Below are 26,266 nucleotides of genomic sequence, written 5' to 3'. Positions count from 1 at the left end.
ATATGGAAGAAAGGATTTCTCACCTCTAGAAGACCCAGATTTGTATGTCAGTCTTCATCCTTAGTGTAAAATGTACCTCCTACCTAGGAGACTTTGCTAATATATAATTAATATATAAATGAAATATGTCATATATGTTTGTCCCACAAAAGAGAGAAAAATTTGACCTATGTCTTTTTGAGTCTGGCATATTTTGCTTAAAATGATGATCACTGGTTACATCTCTGAAGCCTGGGACCTATATGACAGAAGGAAAGATTCTTACACATTATTTTCTGACTTTAACATGTATATATTGTGTCACGTTCATGTTCACGTACATACACAAAGAAATGGAATTTCAAAACATTAAGAATGTAAAAATTTAAAAAAGAATGCAAAATGTGATACAAAGATAATATTGCCAATAAACATTCAAGCCATGAAGGGGGTATGGAACATAAAAGAGAAAAAAATGGAGCAAGAGTATATTTTAATCAACATATTTATATTGAAGCTCATTGTTTTGTATGCTCAATAAAAATTAATTAAAAATAAAATGCAGGTTGAATATGTATACCCAGATGGTGGCAATGCCTAGAATATACTGGGTGCATAAGTACTGTAAGACGGAAGATAGAGAGAAGATTAAATGGTCATTTTATAGTCAAAATGGGGTGTCATGTGGCTTTTGTAAAAACTTGATAGAGCAGTCTGGCTCCTTTCACAGTGAATGGGCTTTCTGGACAGTCACCTTTGTAACCACACATGCCTTTGACATTTCTCCACTCACTGGGTCTTCTATTCTTGTGGGGGTTGATTCTGTTTCAGAATGCAGGGCTGTGAAGGTAAAGGGTGGCTTTGCCTTCTGCCAAGCTTGCAGCCCACAATGGATGCCATTTTGCTCATGATGGCAGATTTACAGCTCTGTCTCTGGCAGTGCCCTGGCCCCTCCATCTGTACTTCTGCTGGACCATTCTGCCTCAATCCATCATCTGTACAAAGAGCAGCTGTAGCACATGGGAGTCTCCATGTGTTCGGTTTTGGCTGTCTTACTATTTAGGCCTCTCTGATTGTTGGCCAACAAACTCCATATCAATCACGGCAAATTAGAGCATCCTCCAGTGAGAAGTGGTCAAGGCCAAACTAGCTCTGGCAAGAAAGAACTGTAGATAAATTCCACTGGTGCATTTTCGTTTTTCAGGTATTCTAGACACAATCCCAAGTGATATGCAAGCTTTTACACAGCAGTAAGGATACTTTAAGTCATGAGGGCAGCTGCCACACTTGGTTAGTCATTTTTTCACATACAAAAAACTCAAGTGCAAATTTGTAAACCATACTGAAACATAGTGATTTGTGTGTGTGTAATTAGCATGTGTCTTACCGAACAGAGACATCATTTTGGGGATGTGAGTAGCATTTTTCAAGATTGCAATGGCTTGGTTGTCATGTTGCACATTGTTGTAGGTTTATGGAATGTACCTAGTTGGCTGAAGTTTTGAATCATTTTAACACTCTCTACTTGAGCCCTTCTCCCTAACCACCCAAGTCCCAAGTCATCACCGTTCTGTTCACTGTTTTGGTGAGCTCAACTTTTAGATTCCACATATGAGTGGGATCATGTGGTATTTATTTCTTTGTCTTGTTTATGCCACATAACAGTACCCTGAGGTTTAATTCACACCGCAAATAACTTCCTAAGTGTTTATAGTTGCCTGTATTCCATTGAGTATAGCACATTTATTTATGCATTTATCTGCTGATGGACATTTGGAATGATCTGATATGTTGGCTACTATGAAGGAGGCTATAATGGGCTTGTGAGTACAGCTTTTTCAATATACCGACTTCATTTCCTTTGGGACTGGTGAATGAATGCCTAGCAGTTACATGTTTATGTTTTCAAGGAGTGTCCATATTGTTTTTCCACAGTAATTTTACTAGTTCACATCTCTTCTAACCCTTGTTATAAGGTCCCCAGTTTGTTATATCTTCATATCTTTTTTTTTTTTGGTCTTTTGCAATGCCCATGCTAATAAAGTTTGAGGCAATAGCTCATTGCTACTGTACTTTGCATTTCCATGGTGAGTAATGATGCTGAAAACTGCATGTGTTCTGTTCAGGTTGTCTGATAACTTTTAGTTAAAGAACTATTGAGTTCTATATGTATTTTAGAAATGAATCACTTGTCACATGTCGAGTTGCATATATTTTCTTCCATTTTGTGTATGATCTTCTTTTTTCCTATAGCAATCGTTTCCTCTGTGAGGCAGAAAGATTTCAGTTTATAATCCTATTTCTCTATAATTCTTTCATTGACTGTGCTTTTGGGGTCATACCAAAGGAACTAATACCAAGTCCTTTATCATCAAAATTTCCTTTGTTTTCTTCTATCAGTTTCATGGTTAATAGAGTTTACATGAGTCTTTGATCTGCTTTGAGTTTATTATTCCACAGAGTATGAGCTTAAAGTCCAATTTCCTTCCTCTGTAGGTTGATTTCCAGCTTTCCCAGCACCACTTACTGTATATATGTCTATGCACCATGTGCATGCTGAGCCTTTGGAGATCAGAAAGGCTGTATGATCCTCTGAAGTTGGACTTAGAGATAATTGTGAGCCATTATATAGATGCTGGAAATTGAAACTGTCTCCTCTGGAAGAGCAGCAAATGCACATGCCCTTAACCTCTCTCAGCCATTTCTTTAGTCTTTTATTTTTGTAATAACCTACTGAATCCAATTGGTGATGCCCATGTGCACACGGGTGTGGGCCATCTACTAGAGCATGGTCAACATCATAAAACACTTCCAAGTATTTTGCCTTCTACGATTTTTTGTAATATTTTGAACGGACTCTTCTAGCAGTTGTCAGTTGCCAACAGCTCCACAGCTAGGGCTACGGCCTCATGGGTTTTCTCCCATCTACTCTGGGCTGTTCACTGGTTTGTCCTGAGCAGGAAATCAAAGCTGCTGTGAGTTCATGAATATTCAGTGGCCATGTCCAGAAGACACTGTTCCTGATCGTCTTAATTTTATTATTATTTAAATTCTGTAGCAATTGTACATAGCTTTCTTGATATCAACCAATCAGTGTATAGAAATGCTAATGACTTCCATATGCTAAGTTTACATACTTAAGCTTTACTGAATTGGTTTACTGTCACAATTTTGGGTGACATACTTTGGATTTTTGCAATAGAAGAGCATGTTGTCTGCAAAGAGGTACATTATGCTTTTTTCATTTCGAATTTGGACATCTTCTAATTTTTGTTGTTGTTGTTATCTAATTACTCAAGTTAGGACTATGCTGAGTAGAAGTGATGAGACCTGACCCTTCCCTGTTCAGTATAAATATGTTCTATATTATTTTTATTGTATTCTGGCAACTCACTGGGCATTTTTATAAAGAAAGAATAGTGAATATTGTTAAATGGTTTTATGTTTTAAAACAATGATATGATTTTGTCTTTTATTATATTAATGTGATGTATATATATTTTCCTAATTTCTTGAGCTATAACATTGTTTTATTTGATATATTTTCTTTCTGTTGACCAAGGTATTATGACTATAAAATTCATTCTTAGAACTGTAATGGTTTCATTCCATTAGTTTTGGCATGTTGTTTTCTTTCTTTCTTTTTTTTTTTCCCCTTTTAAAAAAAGATTTATTTTACTATATATACAACACTCTGCCTGAATTACACCTGCAGGCCAGAAGAAGGCATCAGATCTCATTATAGATGGTTGTGAACCACCATGTCGTTGCTGGGAATTGAACTCAGTACCTCTGGAAGAATAGATAGTGCACTTAACCACTGAGCCATCTTCCATCCTGGCATGTTGTTTTCTATCATGTCTGTCCCTTTTTGTGTGTGTATGTGCACATGCAAGTGAACGCTGGAACTCATCCTTGGGTGTGTCTTCCTCCTCAGTCTCTATCTTATTTTAAATAGTGTTTTTCACTGAACCTGGAGCTCAGAGATTAGCTGGATTGTCTCCAGTGACTTCCAATGTTTCTGCCCTCCATGTCAGCAATGCTTATAGATGCATAGCAAATTCAGACACGGGTGCTGGTGATCCAAAGTTCGGCCATCATTTTACCTACCAAACGACCCCTCTTCATGGATCAATTTGTTGTTCTGGAACGTGTTGCTTAGTTTATATGTACTTGTGAATCTGCTTAATTTTGTGAATTTTCTGATTTTTATCATGTAGATTTATATGACCGTACTCAGAAAAGAACTAGATATGATTCAGTCTTAAATGCTAAGAATTATTCTGTGGTCTAATGTGATCTATCCTAGGCAATGTTCCATGCTCGTTGTAGAATGTGCATTCCTTGGCTAGAAGGCAGAATCTTCTATGTCTGCCTGTTAGGCCTATAAGGTCCAGAATAAAGTCAGATACTCTGTACTGGTCTTCTACAGTCTGTCCATGGCAAGCGGTTCGGTGTTAAGGCAGCCTGCTAGATACATCACAGAAACCTTCCTCTCATCAGACCTCTTAATATTTTCTTCACGTACTTAGGTGCTGCGCACACCAGTGTTCAGTGTTTGCAAAAGTATCCTCTTGCTGAACAAGCCCTTTGGCTTAAAGAGTATTTTGTTCAAGTATGGCCACAAACTGAGTATTCAAATTTCAAAATCTAAAATGCTCTAAAACTTGAAGCCTTTTAAAATATAGGCTCTCAAATGATTTGGGGGGATTTTAGAGACTTAAGATTATGTTTGAAAAAGTGTATGAAAATATTCCCAAACCCTCAGCTTTGGATATAAGTTTACCCTGTGCACCTGTTCCATTTTGATTTTCATTTGCATGTAATATCTTTTTTTATGCTTTCCCTTCCCGCTATGGCTACACTTCCTATGAAGTGAGTCTCCTGAGTCTTTTAAGTTTTGTTCACATGTACGAATACTTAGGGCTGATCATTTGGCATTAGATAATCAATTAAGGAGCTCCTCTCCAGAGGAGAAAGATTCTTTCTCTCTCTCATCAGTCACTCAATTGTCCGAGGCTCTTCATTTAGGGCTGAGGCCTTGTGAGAGTTTCCCCATCCACATTGGCAGGTCAACTGATACTGTTGTTACTCAGGTCTAGTTTAGGCAGCCATGTTGTTGGGGTGTCGTGGGTGCAGTTTCCCTGTCACACGTAGAAGAGACTATCATGTAGCAGACATCCAGCTCCTCTGGTTCTTACAGCCTTTCTGCTTCCTCTTGCATAATATTCACCGAGCTTTAGATGTATGGCTGTTTTGTACATGGAACTGGACCTGGGTGCCTCACACTTGGTTGTTTTCTGCCTTTGGCCAACTGTATATTCCTTTGATGGTTTCTGTCTGCTACCAAAGACAAACAAACAAAGCAAAACCCTCTAACCCTTGCCCCCCAAAAAACCCAACCAACCAAACAAAAAAACAAAACTCTTTTGATGAGGGGTGAGAATCACACTGATAAACTACACGGATAATTATTTAGAATGCAGTTAGAGGTCATAGTGGTCATAGAAGAGTGGCAATAGCAGAGTCTCCTCTCGGGTCCTTGGCCTGGACACCTAAGATAAGTTTACATACTAGGCATGATTTCCTCTATCGAACAGCCTTCAGTCCAATTAGATGGCTGTTGGTAATCTCCAAGACACGTGCCACTATTTTAACCTTGAGTACATCTTTCCATGTGGGGTATTGTTGTGGCTCATGGGTTTTACAGATGGGTACAACTACAGATGTCTACTCTCCCCTGGCATCTTGCATAGCATCTCCAGTTACCATGACAGCTAGTGCTCAATGTTCTGCCTGGGAGACTTCAGTCATCATGAGCATCCAAAATGTTTGTCAATTTTAAAAGTGACTCAGGAAATTAGAAAAAAAAATATAGATTCTGCTGCCAACATTATGAGAGTACCCTTTATTCTAAGTCCTTATCTTTCATGATAAATGCTACATACAAACTCCAGACCTTCAGGGAGGCTCCACCTCCTTTACTTGCAAAACTGTAACTAGCCCAAGAACTATTGACTTTTGTTTTATTACACATAAATATAAATAACAGACACCATCACTGGAAACTTCTAGCACCTTTTAGCTGCTTACATAGGAAACACTGTTTATATGATACTGTTTTAGGAAAACTATCCCGTGTCTGTGATAAAATACTAGTCATCATCTCCGGATATGATCCAGGAGCCACATCCACCTACTCAGAGGGGTATCCTACTTGAGACTATGCATGGTATTATAGAAAGGTGAGACCATATATTCCAAAACACATGCAGCTCACTGACACCTTCTGTTTTGCTGAACATGAGAAATAAAAACTTAAAAAAAAAAAAAAAAAAAGTAAAGCCCATTGTAATCTCCAGGTAATTTAACCAGCCCTCATTTTTAGGCAAACAACATTCTTTACAAACAAACAAACAAACAAAAAACCCCAAAACAACTAAATGGTCAATCTTCTTGAACTTGTCACCAGTCACCAGTCATGGCATGGCATACTGTTATGCTTGGAATAGCTGGAAAGAGTGCAACAAACAAATGACCACAGCTAAGGGAAATCTGGACCACTAATCTGTAATATGAACAAAAAAAATGTGAAAGCTGTTTTTTTTTAAGTTTTTTTTTCAGTTAATAAAACTGAATTGGGTTGTCTGTGTGTCTGTCCCAGAAGAAAGTGTAAATTGTAAATATGGGGCATAGTAGAAGCAGTGGTCAAGGGATTTTTTTATTTAAAGAAGTCACGTGTGGTGCAGAAGGAAAGGATGTGATTGAGAAAACGTCAAAGAGTTTCAACAGAGGAGACTGTTCAGGGCCAGGAAGAGGCAAATTCTGAAAAAGGGCAAGGCCAACAACGGCTCGGCTCCTTTATTTGAGCAGCTGTGGCCCTCATCTGCTAGTCAACAGGCCACAGCATCACCGGGAGGCTGCTCTGATCCCAGTGCAGTTTTACATGTGACGCAAAAAGCTTGCACAAATGCGCCAATGAAGATTTGCAAGTCCAGCTAAAGGAGGCTTTCAATCAAGTTGTGTTTGGCTTTTCCTTTCTGGGGAAATTGCTGCTGAGTAGCATGCGTGCGTGCGTGCGTGCATGCGTGCGTGCGTGCATGCGTGCGTGCGTGCGTGTGTGTGTGTGTGTGTGTGTGTGTGTGTGCTTGCATGCAAGCTGTGAGCAATTTCAGTTCTCTTGGGCAGGGAGTCAAATGTTCTCTTTCTTCAACGCTAAATACTCTCCAGTCACTTCATTGTGAGGCCAAGAGAAAGGTTTAATAGCTATCTTCTCATGCCTTGTGCCACTGGGACTGAGATAAAATAAGGGTAAATCAGATTCTCTGCCCAGTAAATCCTCTTATCCAAGCAGGCTTTCCGACCCCCCACCCCCTTGCCTCTGAGACATATAAAGGCCCAGAGAAGTATTTAGTTATCCAAGCTGTCCAGGTAGTCAGAGCGCACCCTGCAAGCTTCTGTGAAGTATGAGTTACCAGCGTGAGAGAAACAGTTCTGCACACAATAAATTCTCCAAGCTTTAACTTTCCTAAAGCTCTGAGACAGCAGTGACACTGGCCCCGTGCAGTTCATCCCAAGTGGCCTTATTTCAATATGAGGTTGACAGTTTCTGTCAGGAAAGCATAAAAGGGGAAAACAGGAAGCTGACAGGTCAAATGGCCCTTATTCCTCCCCTGTGTATCTGCAGCTGTGAATTGGGTCGTTAATGTTTGTCTGTGGAGACACAGGACTGTGACACTCTGTTCAGCCACTGTCACTAGGCTTGCAGATGCACAGAAAGCTAAGGACAATCCAGGTAGAACTAATTTTTTTGAAACTCGCAGTTAGTTACTGTGTACACCACTCAAAGGGGGGTCTCTGCTTTCTTTATACCCCAGGGAGTACAGGAAATTCTTTTAAGGAAAAAAAAAGTTGTGCAGTTCCGTGGCACATGTAAAGGCCTGGAAATACAGATGTGGATCCAGAAAGGAAGCTCTGACTTGCTGAGAATCTAACAAGTGGAAACTTTCATTAAAATGTTCCTTCATCAAAATTTTTTTCAGATGCGGACATTTGTCCTGTGATGTCCGAGTGGGCAGAGCATGGCTGCCTACCAGGCTCTCTACTCCCAGACACTAAGGGAACTTCAGGAAGTCATTTCAAAATCCAATGAATCTCAAAAAATCGGAGAACTAGAGGGGTCTTGGAAATCATTGTGCCTGGTCCCCCTTTAAAGGGTAAAGATGAGAAAACTGAACCCACAAGAATATAAGCAGCGAGAAGTCACACAGTTATTGGGGCCCCAGTCTGAAGGAGGTGATTGCATCGTGGAGACAGTGAAAGCTGGGGCTCTGACTGTGTGCTGAAGGAGGCACTAGGACTCGGAGACCTTGAGCCCCGACACTGGCTGCTGATGGGTGAGTCATGACTCACTGAGAGCGGAAGTGAACGCAGCTCCTTCCCAGCGCCCAGAGGAATCCTGGCTTGTTGCTGCTCACTAGTTTTGTGGTCTTGAGGGAGGATCACTGGTGATTAGCCGGGCTGAGATTATACTGTTCTCTGCCATTAACCCACCAGCTGTGAGCATCCTTGGTTCCCAGCAGTGCCCCTAATTTGAGAGGGACAGCAAACAAAGGGATCCAATGAGAAGATACCAGTCCATCTGTTCACAGACAAATGGAACCTTCGGGGCTTCATTTAGCCAAACTGTGCCTCAGTGTTCTCTACCGAAAGGTGAAGGAGGTGGGGTGGGGGTGGGGAGCGAGTGTCACCCATGTTTTCTGTGTTCTTTGTATATCCTGTTCCATGTTATTGGCTGCTGCAAGGATCACCTAGATAACAGCTGCAGAGTGTACATCAATTATAAATTGGTTTCTTTTTTTAATTATACAAAACAGTGTTTTTCATTGTGAAATTTCATACACATATATTATTGGGCCTTGGTCACATTGACCCTTCCTTGCTCTCCTTACCCTGGGCCCTGTCCTCCCTCCAAATACTTTCCCACATTTCCTCTCCCACTTTTATGTGCACTTAACACTTTGAAGAATTTGCTTTTGATTTTGTTCAGAAATTATATTGTTTTCCATTCTAATTTTCCACTCATCTTTATTAATGTTTCTATTGATATCTATAAATAATTATGTAAAAATATGGAGAATGATCATGTTCCCTGACACTAGGAAGAAAAGAATAAACTGTATTAGTAACTCAATGGGTCGTTCAGCAACTCATGTCTAAACACAAATGAAAATGATATTGCTTATGAAACAAGAATGAACACAATCCAATTCCAGGCTAAACTGCTGCCTCCTGGTAGAGGCACCAGCATCCCATGCTAGGCAGACCTTACCCTTCTTCCTTGTTTTATGTGGGGACTAGGGTCTTCTGCCTTTCAAGGTGCATAGATGTGTCTTCTAACCACACTTTCTCCTCTCCCCAGGGCTGATCAGCAAGGACAAGGGAAAGGGAGACGTAGAAGTTATGTGTAGGTCCCACCCCTCTAGGAGAGATCGTAACAGGGATTCTCAATGGAATGTTGGAATTCTAAGATGAGGAAATTTGTCCTGTGATGGCCCAGTGGGCGGAGCATGGTTGCCTACCAGGTTCTGTACTCCCAGACACTAAGGGAGCTTTAGGAAGTCATTTCTAAGTCCAATGACAGCCTTGTCTTGTCTAGAAGAAATCAGTGAGGTGAAGCAGATATGCTGCACGGTAGACCTGATGTCTTTAACCACCCTGCTACACCATCGGGCCGCACCTCATCGCTATTACGCTCATTCCTCCTGAAGTGTTGCTGGTTAAGGGGAGCGTGGCTGAGGCTGGCTCAGTGATTTGAATAAACATAAACTGTGATGACTCATTATTCCTAGATCCTCAAAATTATAATCACTTTTGGTCATAAGGCAAGAGAAGCATCGCCGCTCAGAATAGCACTTGAACTGAATGTCTGCGCAATCACTGTGTTCTTTCTATTAAGGCCCCGACTGAAGGAGAGCAGAGGGCATGTTAGAGGTGGAAGAGTGGGGAGCAACTATTAAAAAGGAAAGGACAGGCAGGGAACTGAAATTACACTTGGTATAATCTACCCTGGTAACAGCAATGTGTTCAGGCACAGAAGTGTTTATTTTAACACTCTCATAAAATGATAATGTCTAAGCATTAAATCACTTGACTGGCTAACAGGGACCTGCAAGCTTTATGCCCTTGCAGCAGTCTCCCTACAGGGCTGTCTGTCTGATTTTTGACCTCAATCGAGGGAACAGAAAAATAAATGAAGGCAAGGTTGCCACCAAGCTCAATGTGATGTGACTTGGACAGGGGCAAAGACATCAAATTTTGGGTCAAGTAATTTTGCTCATCTCCGGCCTCTGCAGTTCAACTATAGCAGCAGGAGGCACCAGCTGGAGGGAGCCGCTCCTCTCTGATCCCAGCCTATGTCAGTGCCACTACTAACAGTTGGGTTTCTTTCTGAATACACACAGCTCGGAGCATATCTTTTTTTTTTTTTTCCTGAGAGTACAGTAGCTATTCTTAACATGCCAAACTAACCTCATCTGTTGATTTCTGACGTTAACACATGTTTAAAAAAAAAACATAGCTTCAAAGACCCAGATACTAAAAAGCAAAAATTATCTATCTATAAAAGGCAAAATCTGTTTTAATGTTTTTTTTTTTTCCCCAAACTTCCACCCAGTCTGTCTCAGCTGAGACAGGAAACCGTTGATAAACCTACTTGCTGGTAGAGCCCAAGAGGACAGGAAAGAGGTGGGGGAAAAGGCAGACAGGGAACACTTTTAGGTGCCTGACAACAAAGAACGGGTTCTGTACTTACGATAGCAGTTGGGGTGGCAGCCAGTACGCAATAGAGCACCAGAGGGGTGATGAAGCTTTCGTCCTCCGTCCCCGGGTAAGGCTTCAGTAAGTCTCCGTCCTGACAGAAGAATCCTTGGATATGCACCTGAAAAGTGTCAGTGCATTCGAAGTAGTAGGTAAGCAGCACTGTCCCAGCCATGATGACAAGCTGAAAATACAGCATGGCCACACAGAGACGTTAGCAGGGCTTCAGAGCAGCGCTTGCTCCTCAGAGCACACTCCTCCCCCGCCCCCGGCCCCCAGCACCCCGCAACGCCTTGTAGCACTTCTGGGCTCAGTATTGGCACGTGTGAGTGGGCCTGGATCAGTAGGCTCTGGGCTTTGGTATGGTGTGCTAGCTTGTCTGCCTGCTAACATCTGCTGGATGTTTCAGCGAATAATGTGCAGACCCCATCTGAAGGGCAGATCCCAGCATGGCTTGTCGAGAGTCCCACCCTCTAGAGCTATGCTTTTGAGTATCTGTGGAAACTAGTATGGAAATGTGCGTTTAGGTCAGAGGTGAAAGGTTAAAGGGCAGTGGCTTAAGAGTTGGAAGAACGTTGGTGTGAGAAGTTTTATAAATTATTACATAGACTTACCATACAAAATGTTAGGCAGGAATAAATGACTGAGTGAGAGAAAGGAAGAAAAGAAAAAGAAAGAAAGAAAAAAGAAAGAAAATGAAATAAAGTCTAGCATGGCTAGGAAGCTTTTTTCAGAACTGTGGCCTATATTATTGGCAAGTACTCTACATCAGGAAGGGCTTTTCATGTTTTTCCAACGTGCTTTCTATGAGAAAACTAAGGACTTCGCTGTTGATCCTGTCTTTTCATAGACACACAACCTCCAAAAGATTTAGACATAATGCGACACAATTTCATTTTGACTCATGAATTTTCCAGATGGTCCTTGGTGTAGGCAGTTGTAAGACGTATGAGGGCTTGATGGGATATGGAAGTTCAACATTATTTTTCACATTGTATTTGGAAGACATCAAATGTCAAGATGAGAAAGCAATAAAAAACAGAGGGTAGAAAACAAGGTTTTTTTGGTTATAAGATTGCGGAAGCTGAAGTCAGGAAGGAAGGCGGACTCCTTCAGTTCCCACACACTATTAGAGAGCAGACCTGACGATGGCTGGATTACCTCTGTGTAACTGAGCATGTGCTGCAATGGGGGCTGATGAAACGGGGCAATTAAAGTGAAGAAAAAATGCTTTCAAGTGCTTTTTTTTTTTTTTAAAGGCATCAAGTTAATCATTATGGGGAAACAATATAGTCAGATGTCTATACAACTTCAATTTAAAATTGCTTTTGTTTACAAGAGCGTGTCAGGCAAGGAAAGGGAATTTAAGGGCTTGGGAACACTGAACTTTTATTGAGACATGGACTACATTTTCACGTAGCCCAGGCTGGCCTTGAACTCACTATGCAGACAAGGATGATCTTGAACTGCTCTTCCTCCTGCTTCTATTTATGGAGTTCTGGGACTATAGGCATAGGCTGTCATGATCCACTTATCCAGTGCTGAGTACAGAAGCCAAGAATCCGAGGCTTTGTCCATACTAAACAAGCAGTCTACCAAGGCGCATGCTCTACCCTCGAATTTCTCATTCCAGTCCTAGAATGACTAATTCGGAGTCACGCAGCCGATTAGTGGTAAAGTCAGGACTAGAATACAAGCACATTATCATCTGCAGATAAACAACAGCAACACCCTCTTCCCTAGGCAGACAAACCGAAAATGATCGGCAATGCTGCATTAAAACTGTGTCCTATACAGAAGGGCAGGGAAACAAGGAAGAGAAAATAGGTCAGTCCTAGTAGAGAGAGGCACTGTTTCTCAAATCCTTTTCTGATCCTTTGTCCTCACTGTGAAAACAGCCTCATGCCTTCCCATTCTAACCCTTCTGAAACCATCACAGCATCTCCTTCTGGGGAGACCCCTCCTTGGGTCTACCTCACCAGAGCAGGAAGGACCATTTTTCCTAGGAGTTCTTTGGGTGTATTCTTATACACCAGCCCTTCTAATTTCATTCTCTCTCTCTCTTTTTTTTTTTTTCTATGTCTTTCTTCTTTCTCTCAGAAGACTTTTGTGTTTTTCAGCTGTAGTGTGTTGCGAGTACAGACTCCCCATCATCTGATATGAATGCATTTCTTTTGGCCACTGCAGTTACTACTTTTCCCATACTCCAGAAGGCCACATCACACTCCATTCACCGTCCTTTATACATGACTAGTTTCTGGCTCTGATTTACTTTTCTAATGTCTGCCATGTTCTATCCAGCGGTCCTTTCATCACAACTCCTGACTATCTAAGCAATAATCTCCAGACTTGCTTCTGTGTCTCTGTATACATGGAGTTGTTTATTGGTGACATTTGCACACTACCAACCTGTCTTCTGGCCTTCTCTGTTGAGGCACATATTTGGATGGTTTCCTTACAGCAGCAGGGAGAATTCCTGCATAAGCATATATACTATAGGACTGAGAGGTAGGCAATTGAAAGTACCCTCTGCCAGGTGGAGTTCTTACCTACAGCTGACTTCTAAATTCCAAGTATGCACATGGCATGTCTTGGCATATTTCTTCCACATGGCTGGAAGCACATTTCTCTATTTCTTAGCTTTATCAGCTCTTAGGAGATACCTGGTTGGAGAATAGATAGGATCTTGGGAAGCACTTCAGAGTCCAGAGTAAAAGTGGCATCTAAATTCCTCTTCTGGGAAAGAAACTTCTATATTAGTAGGACTGTTTGTGCCCTCAATTCCTTTGGAGAAAGTTGAAAGAGAAACACACACACAGACACACACAGACACACACAGACACACACACACACACACACACACACACACACACACACACGGACTCAATACAAAGGTACAGAATTGAAACAGTATAGAAATGTCTTAATGTTAATGTCAAAATAAATGAACTGCAACATTAACAAAACACTAACTTCATCTGCCTAAATTTAAGGCTATAGTATAAATCTTGAGCGTTTTCCTGATTGATCCTGGAAGTAATCCTGGAAGCAGCATTCAGAGAGAAATGAATGAATAAATGAATGTGAATCAATCATTTACAAGACACAAAGAAGAGAAAATGGTTGAGCCTTGATGGGTGAAGGTAGGCAGGAAGCTCAGCAGCTTATACACAGACTGACTCACCAGAGTGAGATCATTTGCCTTAGCTCTTTTCCTGCTGAAACAGCTAGAATCTCATTTCTGTCACAAACAATTCTCGAACTCCCCAGAATGTTCCTGAATACTGTCCTTTAGAGAAGGGTAAATTAAAGCAATAAAGAACTCAGGTTGGACTCTTCTTTTCCATTGAAACTTCTTTTGTGACAACATAATAAAAAGAAGACAATTCTGTTGTTACAGGAACATGAGCAATACAGGATAAGCTGTGCCCATGACCAGAGAGGCCTGCTCCACTGCTTGGTGATAGACAATTAGCAGTCAGCCATCCTCCCTGTCCTGGGTCATGATCCATCACTGTCTAGGTCCATGCAACCAGTGCCAGCTGGCATTCTTGCCATCTCTGATTCCTTCCTGTGCCCATTTAGGGATGCATGGAGGGAGCCCATAATGTTGTTGTCACACAGACAGATGGTATGATTGTGCCAGGCTGAGCACTGGTGGAAGAGGTGAAGATGTCACTGTGACAGAGGCAATTATGGATGAGGAATGATAATAAGTGCGGGGAGACCACACACCAGGGGCTTTTTCCATGCCTTCTTCTCACAGAATAACAGTCTAATATAAGAAAGTGCATGAAAATCACACCACAAAGAGTTGGGAGGCAGATGTTAGTAGAACTAGAAACTCAGCCTCTAATGGTTGATCTACCCAGATCGCTGCTGAATAAATGTCACAAAGAATTGTAACAAGAAAGTCACAAAAAACGAACAAATAATCATAAAAGTTTAGAGTAATTGTAGATCACTGATTCATAGACACGATACAAGCTGGGGTATCAGGACTCCATGTAGTAACAGTGGTCTCTCTCTCTGTGTGTGTGTGTGTGTGTGTGTGTGTGTGTGTGTGTGTATGAAGGATGATAGGACTAGTATTTGGTGTCAAGTGTAAAAAAGTATAGTTTACAACCTTCATGCTCTGTGCCACAGAATTTCGTAACAACTCAACTCGAAATAATATTTCCATTTCTAATGAGGTTTCTGGTTTTAATTTGGTCATGGACTACTAATGATAAAAAACTGACAGCTCTTCCAGGGATTTGCCTCTGACTCAGTTTTAGCCACGCTCTTCAAGATGTTTTATACAATTCTGGTAGCACTTGTCCACACCAGGAACAGATCATGTGATCTGTCACAGAGTGTCACTTGATCCTATGTAGGAGTCATGTAGGTGGCCAATAAAGTGATAGGGAAGAGAATGACAGAAGAGCAGGGAAGGGGCTTCTGGCTTCGGGAAAGGTAGGTGCAAAGAGGATGGAGAAGACGGCACACTGCCTATGTAAGTGATTAATTGTGGTCCAGCCCTGTGAATACATACTGCATTCCGTACAGTGAGGAGATGAAGGAGACTAGCGCAGAATAAGCCCTGCCATGGTGCGTAGGCAGTAAGAACTCACATGGTTCTGTTGCAAAATCAAGGTCCTAGTGAGAATTCCAGGGAACTGCACAGCTCAAAAAGTTGCCTATTTCTCAATATGGAAGAAGAACATCCAAGGCCCCTGGAGGAATACGAGGAACCATCAAACAGCATTAATGGGAGTGAAAACCAAAGTAGTAGGCTATGAGGGGTACATATGAAACAACTGACAGCAAGCTCTGGGGAGATGTTTGTGAGGACCTTAGGGTATGTGCAGTCTTTTGAGACGGTCTGGAGACCAGAACATCAGAGCTAAGAGCTGAGGAGTAGAGAAAGAGAAAAAGGGAGGAGGTGAAGGTAGTGGTATAGGATATGTGAATCCTGGAAGCTGTTCTAAGGCCTTTACATAAATTAACTCTTTTGTTTTGAAACACAGCCTCACAGTTTTACCCTGGCTGTCCTCAAACACACAGGCGCCAGTGAGCCTCCTGCCTCAGCCTGCCAAGTGGCAGTGACCACAGGCATACACTGCTGCACCAGCATATGTGTGGACTCTGTTGTGTCAGCCTGTATGGGAGGCACGTTATCATTTTCATTTTGAGGAAGAGAAAGTAGATACAAAGACATCACATGAATTGTTTAAGGTTGCAAAACTCACATTATGAATCTGGGGTGGTTATTTAATGACCTTTAAACTAAAATTTTTATGTAGCCTGGGGAAAAGTCAGATCCCAAACATATTATATGTGTGATAAGCTATGTAGAACATATGTGGTTACTTTATTTAAATGCCTTCAGGGGCCATTTTCCATATGTGTATGAAAGTTAATAATTATTTAATGATTGTGCAGTGGGGCGTGTTAACCTCTTCCTCTTCATTTCACAAAGAAAGTCTGTCAACTTTTATGAAATAAAGCATAAGAGGTTGGAACAGAAAAAAGGAAATTAGTGCAGTGAGAATAAAATAGAGGCAGGAATTATCCCTCTGGATGTAAGTTGTCAATTTACATAAGAAAATCATGCTTTCTTAATACGAGATTTAAAAAAAGCAATTGTTAATATCAAATACAAATCCAGGCACGGGCTCTTCCTTTGGATTCCTATGAAAGGGCTGATGTGATAATTAGCAGTTATCTGACGCTGTCCTTAAACTGAGACATCATATCAGAGCACTGTATTCTTCAAATGGACTGAGCACCCAGCTCAGTAGTAGAAAGCATGTTGAAGACCAGAAGACTCAGAGGTGAAGCTTTTAATGGTACCTACGTTTTTCTGCCACAGTTTCTTCATTTGTGAAATGAGTTACTAATATGGTAGTGCCTATTTCTCTAAGTTACCATGAGGAGTAAGTGAGGAGTGGGCATCGTGTCCTGAGAAGAGACTGTTTTCTAGAATCGTTAGTGGAATAAGTGTGAGATATAATGAGTTATTGACATGTAGAAAAGAGAAAACTTTCCCAAGCTCTCAGAATTAGTGAATGGTAAAGCCCTGCAGGAGACGGAGCTCTAGTGCAATTTTACTACCCTTTTATAGTTAACATTTGTAATTAGCAAAACACATGTAAAATGCTTGATAAAGGTTCAGTTCTTTCTCTTGCTTTTAATTATCTATTTCTTCCTGCACACAATTTTAGTGTGAGAGTAGCAGTTGACTCGGTCTCCTTAGCCTCTAAAAACTACCAAGTTCCCTCTCCTGACACTTCCTTCAATGGCTTTGTTTTCTTCCTTTCACTCAGCCTGACTCATAAATGATGGTGCCCTCCAAAGCTCTGTCCTTCACATCTTTGTAGTTTCTTTCTCTTTGGAGGTTTTGTCTCTTTTTGTCACTTCCATTCTTACAGCAACTCCAAATACCCTCACATCTCTGTTACTGCCTCTTTGTTTTGCCTTTCCAGCAGCACAGTGTTTATAGATATTGCAGATGTTGCAGCTGGCAGCAGCATATTTCTTCTCTCCTCTACTACAGCCAACCACCACTGTCTCAATCACACAACAATCTCGATATTTATCTTAGGATCCTCTTTTTTTTCAATTCATGCCATATCCAGCCAGTAGCCAATTTTACAATTTCAGGACCCCCTTGTATTTGCTACATTACTCATGACTCCTGTGATCCTATCTACATCACTGAAATTTTCTCTGTCTGATCTTACAATTTGGGATTTCAGACCTTCTATATTATCAATCTACTCTGCTACTAAAGAGTTAACATCTTATCCTGCCCAACCATCATGCCTAACCTTGAGAGGCCAAGGCAAGGATTTCACCAGAAGTTCAAGGCCAACTTGGCCTACATAGTGAGTTTGAGGTATTGCTTGCCTATAGAGTGAGGCCCTGTCTTAATAAATATATTTGAAGATAATTACCCTGTATGGGTAGACAATGTCATTCCCAGAAGACACTGGTTGTTAAAGGAAAACTAAAGGGCAAGGCATGGGCTATCTTCCTATGAGTTAGGGTCATAGGTCTGCCAAACAATGTGGGATATTGCCATTGCTCTTGGTTAGTCACCATAACCGTGTTAAGATGATTTTGTCAAAGATATCTCCTGCTTTGGCCCCAGGACATGAAAGAATCAATCTCAAACTGATTGGGCAATTTCCTCCCAGCTGGTAGAGGAAAGACATCAATGTAGAGCTGGCGGCAGTTGGTAGATGCTGGGAAAGGAAGAGTAATTCTTTTTGGAGGATGTGGCCACTGGCAGGATTCTAATGCTCCAATGGATTGGCATATTTATAAAGAGAGACAAGCCGACTCATTTTGTCTCTGACCCGTCACCCATGTAAACATACAAGCAGGACTGCTTACAAACCACCACAAGATGATGGATTTTGAGCTTAGATTTTCCAGCCTTCTGAATCAGGACCAAGGAATAGTTGTTGCTAAAGTCACCTTTTATATAGCCATTTGTTGTGCAATATGAGCTAATACATGGATATTTAGATAGCACAAACAATTTTCTCTGCAATACACTCACTGGGTTTTGTCCTTCACATATGTTTACTAAAGGAGAATTCCCCCAAAACAGAAACAGTTTAGGCTAGCGAGTGCCATGAGCCATCACTCAAGTGGTGGAATATACATAGTGCATCTCTCAATCTAGCATCCTGCACGTTCTCACATGGACTCCCCTTAAATAACAAATGCGGGAATGGAGAGATAGCTCAGCGTTTGAGAGCACTCTTCCACAGGACCCAAGGCCAGTTCCCAGCACCACATGAAGTTATGATAACCCATAACTTGAGCTCCAAGGGATCAGGTATCCTTGTTAGCTCATCCGAGCACCTGCACACACATGTAAGCATATATTCACCCAGACACACAGACACATAGAAGGGACGCTGAATGCACAAAACTGGCAGGCACAGCTTTCATCAGAGAAAGCAGCATGGAGATTGGAAAGAACGCTGACTCATCATAGATAAAGATCCAACAGCAGGGATGCAGGGCTTGGGCAGGCTATGCTCTGAGATGCTCAGGGACCATGCCTCCCCTACAGGCAGCCTCCAAACTGAGAAAGGACAGAGCTCAACCTGCATGGCATGCACGAGGAAGTGAGAGCAATGAGAGCTGGCGGAAAGGGAGGTCTTGGAAAAGGCAGTCCTGGTGATGAACGCTCATTTCACCTATTTGTGGCGGTTTGAATGAGTACAGCCTCCATAGGCTCACGTACATACACTTCTTAGTCATCAGTTGGTAAGTTGTTTGGGAAAGATTAGGAGGCTTCGGAGGAGGTATGTCAGGGGAGAGGGCTTTGAGGTTTCAAAGCCCACACCAGGCCCAATGTCTCTCTCTGTGTTTGCCACTGTAAGGGAAGAAACTCCAATGGTATCAGCCTAGGTGAGCTCCTCTGGTGGGTGGAAAAATGCCAGATTTTATTATTTCTTTGATTCTTCTCATGCTTCAGGGCCTGTATTTGTCTCCCTTTTCAGAAGTTGCCTGGCAAAGGTCTCCTCTCATCACACAATATCTTAACAAGCAGCATCTATTTAGTTGGCAGTAATTACTTTCATAACTATTGTTGATTAGTGACTTTACAATTAGTTATAACTGCAGAGCCTCTGACTGATATAAGATAAGCAGAGTAGCAATACTAATGAATGATTCTTTTTACTCGAAATGAAAGCAATTTGACTTGGGGCTCAGGAGACAGTACGACCGATAACCAACTTGCCATGAACCCTGAGGACTTCAGTTTCCCCCTTGAGAACCCACAGAAAGAGGCTAAGCATGGGGGGCTATGGAGATGGCTCAGCCGTTAAGGTCTCATTCTGCTCTTGCATAGGGCCTGGGTTCAGTTCCGAGCCCCCGCATAGTGGCTTACAACGTTTGGTACTCTAGTTCCAGGGGCTCTTCTTCTGGTCTTGACAGGCACCACTCACATGCAGTGCACATACATACATGTAGGCGAAAATACTCATATGTAAACATTAAAAATAAATAAATAAATAAATAAATATCTGGCATACTGGTTTGAATTTGTAACCCCAGTACTGAGAAGACTCAGACAAGCAGATCTCTGGGTCCTGTAGGTCAAATATCTTATGCCACTCTCAGCAAGCCCTGTTCCTTAGAGGCCTGCTGTGAACAAATGCCCATTTCACTTTGCAAGTTTTTTTTTTTTTTTTTTTTTGAAACAGAGGAGTCCCACAGGCCTAGTGGTTAACATCACTTGAGGTTTTCCTCCAGATCATGATCTGACGTACTTGAGAATTGCACACAGAAACTCATAGTCACATGTTCTCTTGCAAAACTGACTCCCTGACCCACATCTGACTTAATTAATGGTCAATTCCTGAAATGACATACATGAATGAAGTTCTTCCAAAACTTAGAAGTGAGATTCTCAGACCATGCACCTTATGGACCACTTGAACTCAGGACATGACAAGTCCAGGATTATAGAATTGTGTGGCCACCTGAACCTGAGAACACTATGAAAGTGGAGAGATTGCACACAGAGAAGAATGAAACATGCATGCAAAGTGAACAGACCCTGATGCCTAGAAAGAAAGCACAACCATAATTCTGATGGTTATTAAGTTGTTTGCTGCAGTTTATGGTGAGACCTCTCTATGCTTCTTAGATTTCCTAAGACTTAATTTTGCTCTTAAAAAAAATCCTTTCTAGCCAGGTGTATGGCATTAGGAATGCATTCCATCCCATTGATCAGTGAAGTCTAATTAGACAGCTGTTGGTTACCCCCAAGATAACAGTGCTGTGTTTGCACCTTTGTGGCCATTTTGCTGGTCTAGCCACTGTCGTGGTTCATAGACTTTACAGCTGGGGAGAGCTACAGGTTGGTCACCTGCCTTGGCAGCTTGCACACCATCTTCCTATACCATGAAAGCCCCCCCTCAAGGAGGAGGTTTCTAGGTGACTTGCAGCTTGATTCCTCCAAATCCTGTATCTGAAGTGTGTGGTGAGTTCATATGGTGCAGCTGGTTACCTAGTATGCCAATCCAAAGCGCTCCAGATGGAACGACCCATTCTGTCCATGGAGAGTCTAGGAGTATAGTGATCTGGCATGGGACCTGCCATCAATCCACACGTATGCTCAGGTTTTGATGCTCAGGGTCTTACTTCGTAGGACGGAGAACCAGAGGGTAAGTTATAAGGACAACAGAGGGGATATGCGGAAGCTTTGCTATTAACCTTCTCACGCTAACGCCACAGGTGACACTATTCTTGAGAAGACCCAGATGAGCCTTTGATCCATCACAAACTCTATCATCAACTCCAACCAAAAGCATCGAAAACAACGTTGAGCTTAAAAAAAAAAAAAAACAACAAAAAACTAGCATGGTCTAATCACCCAGAATACTAATCCTTGCTCAAAGGACAAAAGATACATACCATTTCTGAGATCTAAGACATCTGTGGCAGAGTGTTTGAGTGAATAAGTGGTCAGAGTCTGTTTGAGTGAGCATGGAGAAGCAGCCTCCTTAATCCATGCAGATGAGGCCTTCTCAATTTTTAAAGAACCAGTTGAAGACACCACACATATAATTCCTAAAGGAAATGTGATTTTCTTGCCATCTTAAAATTTTCCCTCATTCATAATTGAAAGAGGTTTTCAGTAAGAGAGCTATGGGCTTAATCAGCAGGCACAGCCAGTGCATGAGCAAAACCTGACTTTACAGCACTGGTGCAGCCCAGTATTGAGTCACGCATGCAGCCTTTGCTTTCTGAGTTCTTAATTGGCTTCGGGAAGACCAGTAGAATTCTGGCCTCATGTGTAGCCTGCTGACCTCTCACTTGTCCTAACAAATCTAGTGGGGAGCCGTGTTATTACTTCTTATGGCTGTCTTATGCTGCAATAATAAATATCCACAATACATTTTTAATGTGTGATATTGCAAGAAACGATAACTTACTTGAGGATTTAAATGTGCATTAATTCCCTTAGTGTAAAGATGAAATTTGACAGGTTTTGCTAGTGGAATATTCTCAGGCTTACTGGCATTGGGAAATTATCAGAAGTACAATTTAGCATAAAATTTTTTATACTTACTTATTCCTTCACAAAGTACAATTATTATAAACTTCAAGAATAATGATAGAATTGTTTGGAAAATGGAATGATACATAGTGAACCTCATCTCAGAACAAAGCAAAAACTTAAAATCTCATTTATTCCTTCAACCAAACAAAATTCAATAACAAATTCATGTTTGTGGCTCAATAACAAATTCGCATTTGTTAGTCATAATAGGAATTCTTTTCTCTTCATGAGATTTTAGGTCTTAGTTCTATTTAGAAAACACTGCTCTGAGAAGTAATTTTCACATGACAGAGAAAGCAAATCTTACTCAATATCTGGCATGCTCTGAGGAGCCAAATGTTAAAGATAACGATTGGAGAAAGACAATTGCGGGTGAACATCTTCCAGTTTTTGCTTTAAAACATTTTTAAAGAGAAGCATTGCCACCATTTTAATTTTGCTGCAGAAAGGAGCAGGATTCTTTTCTCTCCCCACGCATTCATTGCTGCTTTACTTGGAGATTAGGCAAATGAGAAGAAAAGGAAAAACTCTCCTTTCCAAATCAACTAGCCTGTTTTTCTTCCCAATTAAAACAGGTAAATCTCTACATTGCGGAAAGACTTAGATGTTCCTGTGTCTGTTAAAATGAGTAGGTAAGGAGTTTTCTTATTTCCATTTGAAATTAGTCAGTAGGTTGTCACATCCACACCGGGGAGAAGACCCTATGTAATTGAGACTCTCACATCTCTGGGGCTAGCTGGCAGAGCGCAGGTTCTAGTCTGCACCTGCTTTGTTCAGGTTGCATCTAAATGAAGCCAATTATCCCACAGAAAGCAATTAAGTGAAAACTTGAAATAAAATAAAAATTTCATCCCACAGTTGTGTGCTAGCCACATTTCATCTTAATTTATTTAAATCTTCGCAGGCACATGGAAGCTAGGACAAAGTACGATGGCTTTGAATCAGCAGAGTGCCACCATGAACCGAGCGCATACTTGGCTATTTTTTTTTTTTATTATAAGATATCCTAATACATAAAATTAAAAATAAGCCTATCAAGTAGAACAATATGATAGGCAGATTTGGGCCCAGGGGTCCCGCTCAAACTAAGGCACCAGCCAAAGACAATACAGGAGGTAAACTTTAAACCCCTTCCCAGATCTAGCCAATGGTCAGAATATTCTCCACAGTTGAGTGGAGAGTGTGATACGACTTTCTCACATACTCTGGTGCCTCACATTTGACCATGTCCCCTGGAGGGGGAGACCTGGTGGCACTCAGAGGAAGGACAGCAAGTAGCCAAGAAGAGACTTGATACCCTATGAGAATATATAGGGGAACGTAATCCCCCTCAGGAACAGTCATAGGGGAGGGGAATAATGGGAAAATGGGGCGGGGGGGAGGAATGGGAGGATACAAGGGATGGGATAAACATTGAGATGTAACAAGAATAAATTAATAAAAAAAAAATAAAAAATAAAAAAAAAAATAAAATAAAAAAAAAGAGAAAAAATAAAATAAAATAAAAATAAGCCATCAGAATTTTATCCAGTGACCACAAATCATTATTAGTTGCCTCATATTTCTTTTGTCAGACTTTCTGTTTTCCCAATGCAATAAATACATACAACCCATACCAGACTTAGTGTGTGTGTATGTATATATTGAAATCATACCACCCAGGCAGTTCTACAGATGGTTTTTTTCCTAACAATACCCTGTGGTTATCTTTTCATGCCAGTACCTAAGCTTTTTATATAGCTATGTACATGCACTTCTCTTTGCCCCTGTCTACCCTTTGCCATTTCTAGCCATGGAGTCCAGATTAATATGGGGGTATGCATAGGACCAGGCTCACCTATAGGATTGCTGTGTTACATCATTAGGTCCCCTGACTTAGGATAAAGGGGAGAAGCAAATGGCAACTCAAAAGAGAAGATTTTTGGAAGACAATGGAGGTCAAATTATAATCTATATTTCAAAGGAAACTATCAAAGGATTTTGAGCAGGGAAATGGATTGGTGAGCTGCGTCACTGAAGAAGGTAAGACCTTAGAGAATCCAGTAAGAAACTGCAGCAGAGTTTTAGGGTAGAGAAATATTTGGGGCAAAGGCTGCTTATGGGTCTTATCGGACTTTCTGAATGCCTCTCATATACCTGTGCTCTCTCACATGCAGAACAACTGCATGTTAACCTATTTAGGTCTCTTATATACAAACAAGTGTATGCAAAAGTTCTTGTTTTGTTCTGATTTTTTTTTACTATTGTGAAAATATGAAATGAATCATCATTAAGTTTTTCTCAAGCATTTACTACATAGCAACTATTAGGGAATTAGCAATGCACAAAGTTGTGTCTATTCAACATGGGAGAGACTGTACTAGAAGATATGAGGCTAGGTGAGGAGAAAAAGCTTAATTCCAATCCTAAATGTTGAGATGCTCCTCACAGAAAAAATAACAATAGTTTGGAATCAACAGAAGCAGAAATAAAGTATGTTATGTAGGACCCCAGCATCCATTCATAATTCCAGAACACACACAGATACTCCTTGGGACTCTTTCTGATCATCTGTTATCTGCTACCCCTGTTGTCCTCAGATGATTAGAACTGGCCACCCCTGAAGGCACACACATTGCCACTTACTAAAATAGATAAAGACGTGAGATAGAATATCATGGGCCTTTAAATAATCCCCAAATGATTCATGCACTCATTAAGGTAGCTCAAATTCCCAAGGCTCTGCTTCCCCAGTCTCTTCTCAAGTGGAGAGACACTCGAGGGCAAGCTAGCATGAACACTGTCAGACACTAGCACACCAATGGGTACCTAAATTTGAAAGGGCCAGATGACGTCTATAGAGTTGGCTGCCTCTTGTCACAAGTAACTCTCCAAATCTCTTGAGTTAGCAGCATTGTTTTATTGTAAAATTTGGCACACTCATGGTGACTTTACCAAATCGGAAACACTGAATGAAGCAAAGGTTTTTCAATTAACTTTAATTAGGCTATATTGTCCCCAAATGCACTTGGTTAGGAAGATGTTATGTCTACCTAATATTTCCTAAAACCATTTTTCAGATTAAGATTTGGCCAGAGAGAGGCCCTCTTCTCTTTCTTGTGTTTTGAAAAGAAGCCAGGTCCACCACGGGAGCTCACAGCTTGGCACCACTTGAATGGTTTAGCATTCTCTGGACACACATGGCAATTTCTTAATGTTCTTTCTAAGTCGAAATAAGATGAAAACAGGCATTAAGATGCTTAGAGATCTGAATTAGAAGAACAATCATCTGAATACACAAGATAGGGAACAACTCTCCGAGCCAAAGCCCATAATCTCCCTATTATGAAAACTGCCACTCTAAAGACAGCTATGTTTGATAGGAGGCCATGACAAAAGTGCTCAAAGCCTCTTCTCCATTATCCTTGAGAACTGACGTGTGTTCCTTTTGAAAATGATTGTTCCATTTTGAAACTTTTTTGAGCATGTCCCAACACATCTGTTTTATCTGGCAGGCTAAACATTCTGCCATCCTGCTGGGATGCATGCTTCGTCCACGGAATGTGAAACTACTGTAGAGGACACACTTAGAGCATCTGACCTGGGCCAAGCATGACAAGCAGGGGCGGTTCAGGAATGTGTGGACATTCTCAGGTAATGACAATGTTCATTTCAGAGGGCTCCCTCCTCGTTGTAGCACTAGAGCTTTGTGCATGCCAGGCAAGCCCTGCGCTGCTGACCTTCATCCCAGGCCTGCTGCTTCTACTTTGGGATTTTTCACAAGGGCCATCAGAGGGTCAGGAACCAAGGATGTCAAGCCATCCCAATGCGTCTTCATATTTTCTTACATCTTCCTGTCAAAACCGTCCTAGAAAGTGCAGGGAGGGACGTGGCCTGAGTGCCAGCCAGTAACTGCACCTGACAGCTTGCTCTCCCTGTTGCTTCTCTTCCACTCACTACCTGTAGCAGGAAACAAACCCCTAACGCTCATTTTCTCCATCTGAAAATAGAGACATTAGCACCAGCAGCAGGGGCTATTTGTATCTGGAAAGCTTAGGACCAGCCAGCATAGAGGAAGCGCTGTCAGTATGCTCTTGGCACTCAGCATCCTTCTGCTCTCTGCTGGTGAATTCAGAGGTTTGGTACTCCAGGAGGTGAGGCATGGCCTGTCTATCCTCCTAACTAGAAGAGGTGAAGGGATTAGAATCGATCTTCTGAGGGTTCATCTGTTCTCTGTCTGCAGACATTTATTGAAAAAATTTTTGCCATCTGAAGGTTTTTTCCCCCTTAGATTTCAGCATTTATCAAGTCATCCTTAATTATTGTTTTAAAAGAGCTATTTAAAAATAATGAAAGCATGTAGGAAGCTTACAGTTCAATAATGATTTATCCCAGAGTTAAAAAAATTGCATA

The 26,266-nt window shown here is 41.3% G+C and overlaps 1 protein-coding gene across 1 annotated transcript in view; it reads right to left on the bottom strand.

Moving 5' to 3' along the window:
- Positions 1 to 26,266, bottom strand: part of Plppr1 (phospholipid phosphatase related 1) — a 269,647-nt gene that overhangs the window by 37,515 nt on the left and 205,866 nt on the right. Inside the window, exon 3 of the mRNA XM_051161956.1 lies at positions 10,793 to 10,981. Coding sequence (XP_051017913.1) covers positions 10,793 to 10,981 — 189 coding nt within the window. The remainder of the gene's footprint in view (positions 1 to 10,792; positions 10,982 to 26,266) is intronic.

The sequence above is a fragment of the Acomys russatus genome, chromosome 2 (assembly GCF_903995435.1).
Source record: "Acomys russatus chromosome 2, mAcoRus1.1, whole genome shotgun sequence".
Taxonomy (NCBI): Eukaryota; Metazoa; Chordata; class Mammalia; order Rodentia; family Muridae; genus Acomys; species Acomys russatus.
Note: the sequence above shows the minus strand (reverse complement) of the source record. Positions and strands in the feature narration are given on the sequence as shown.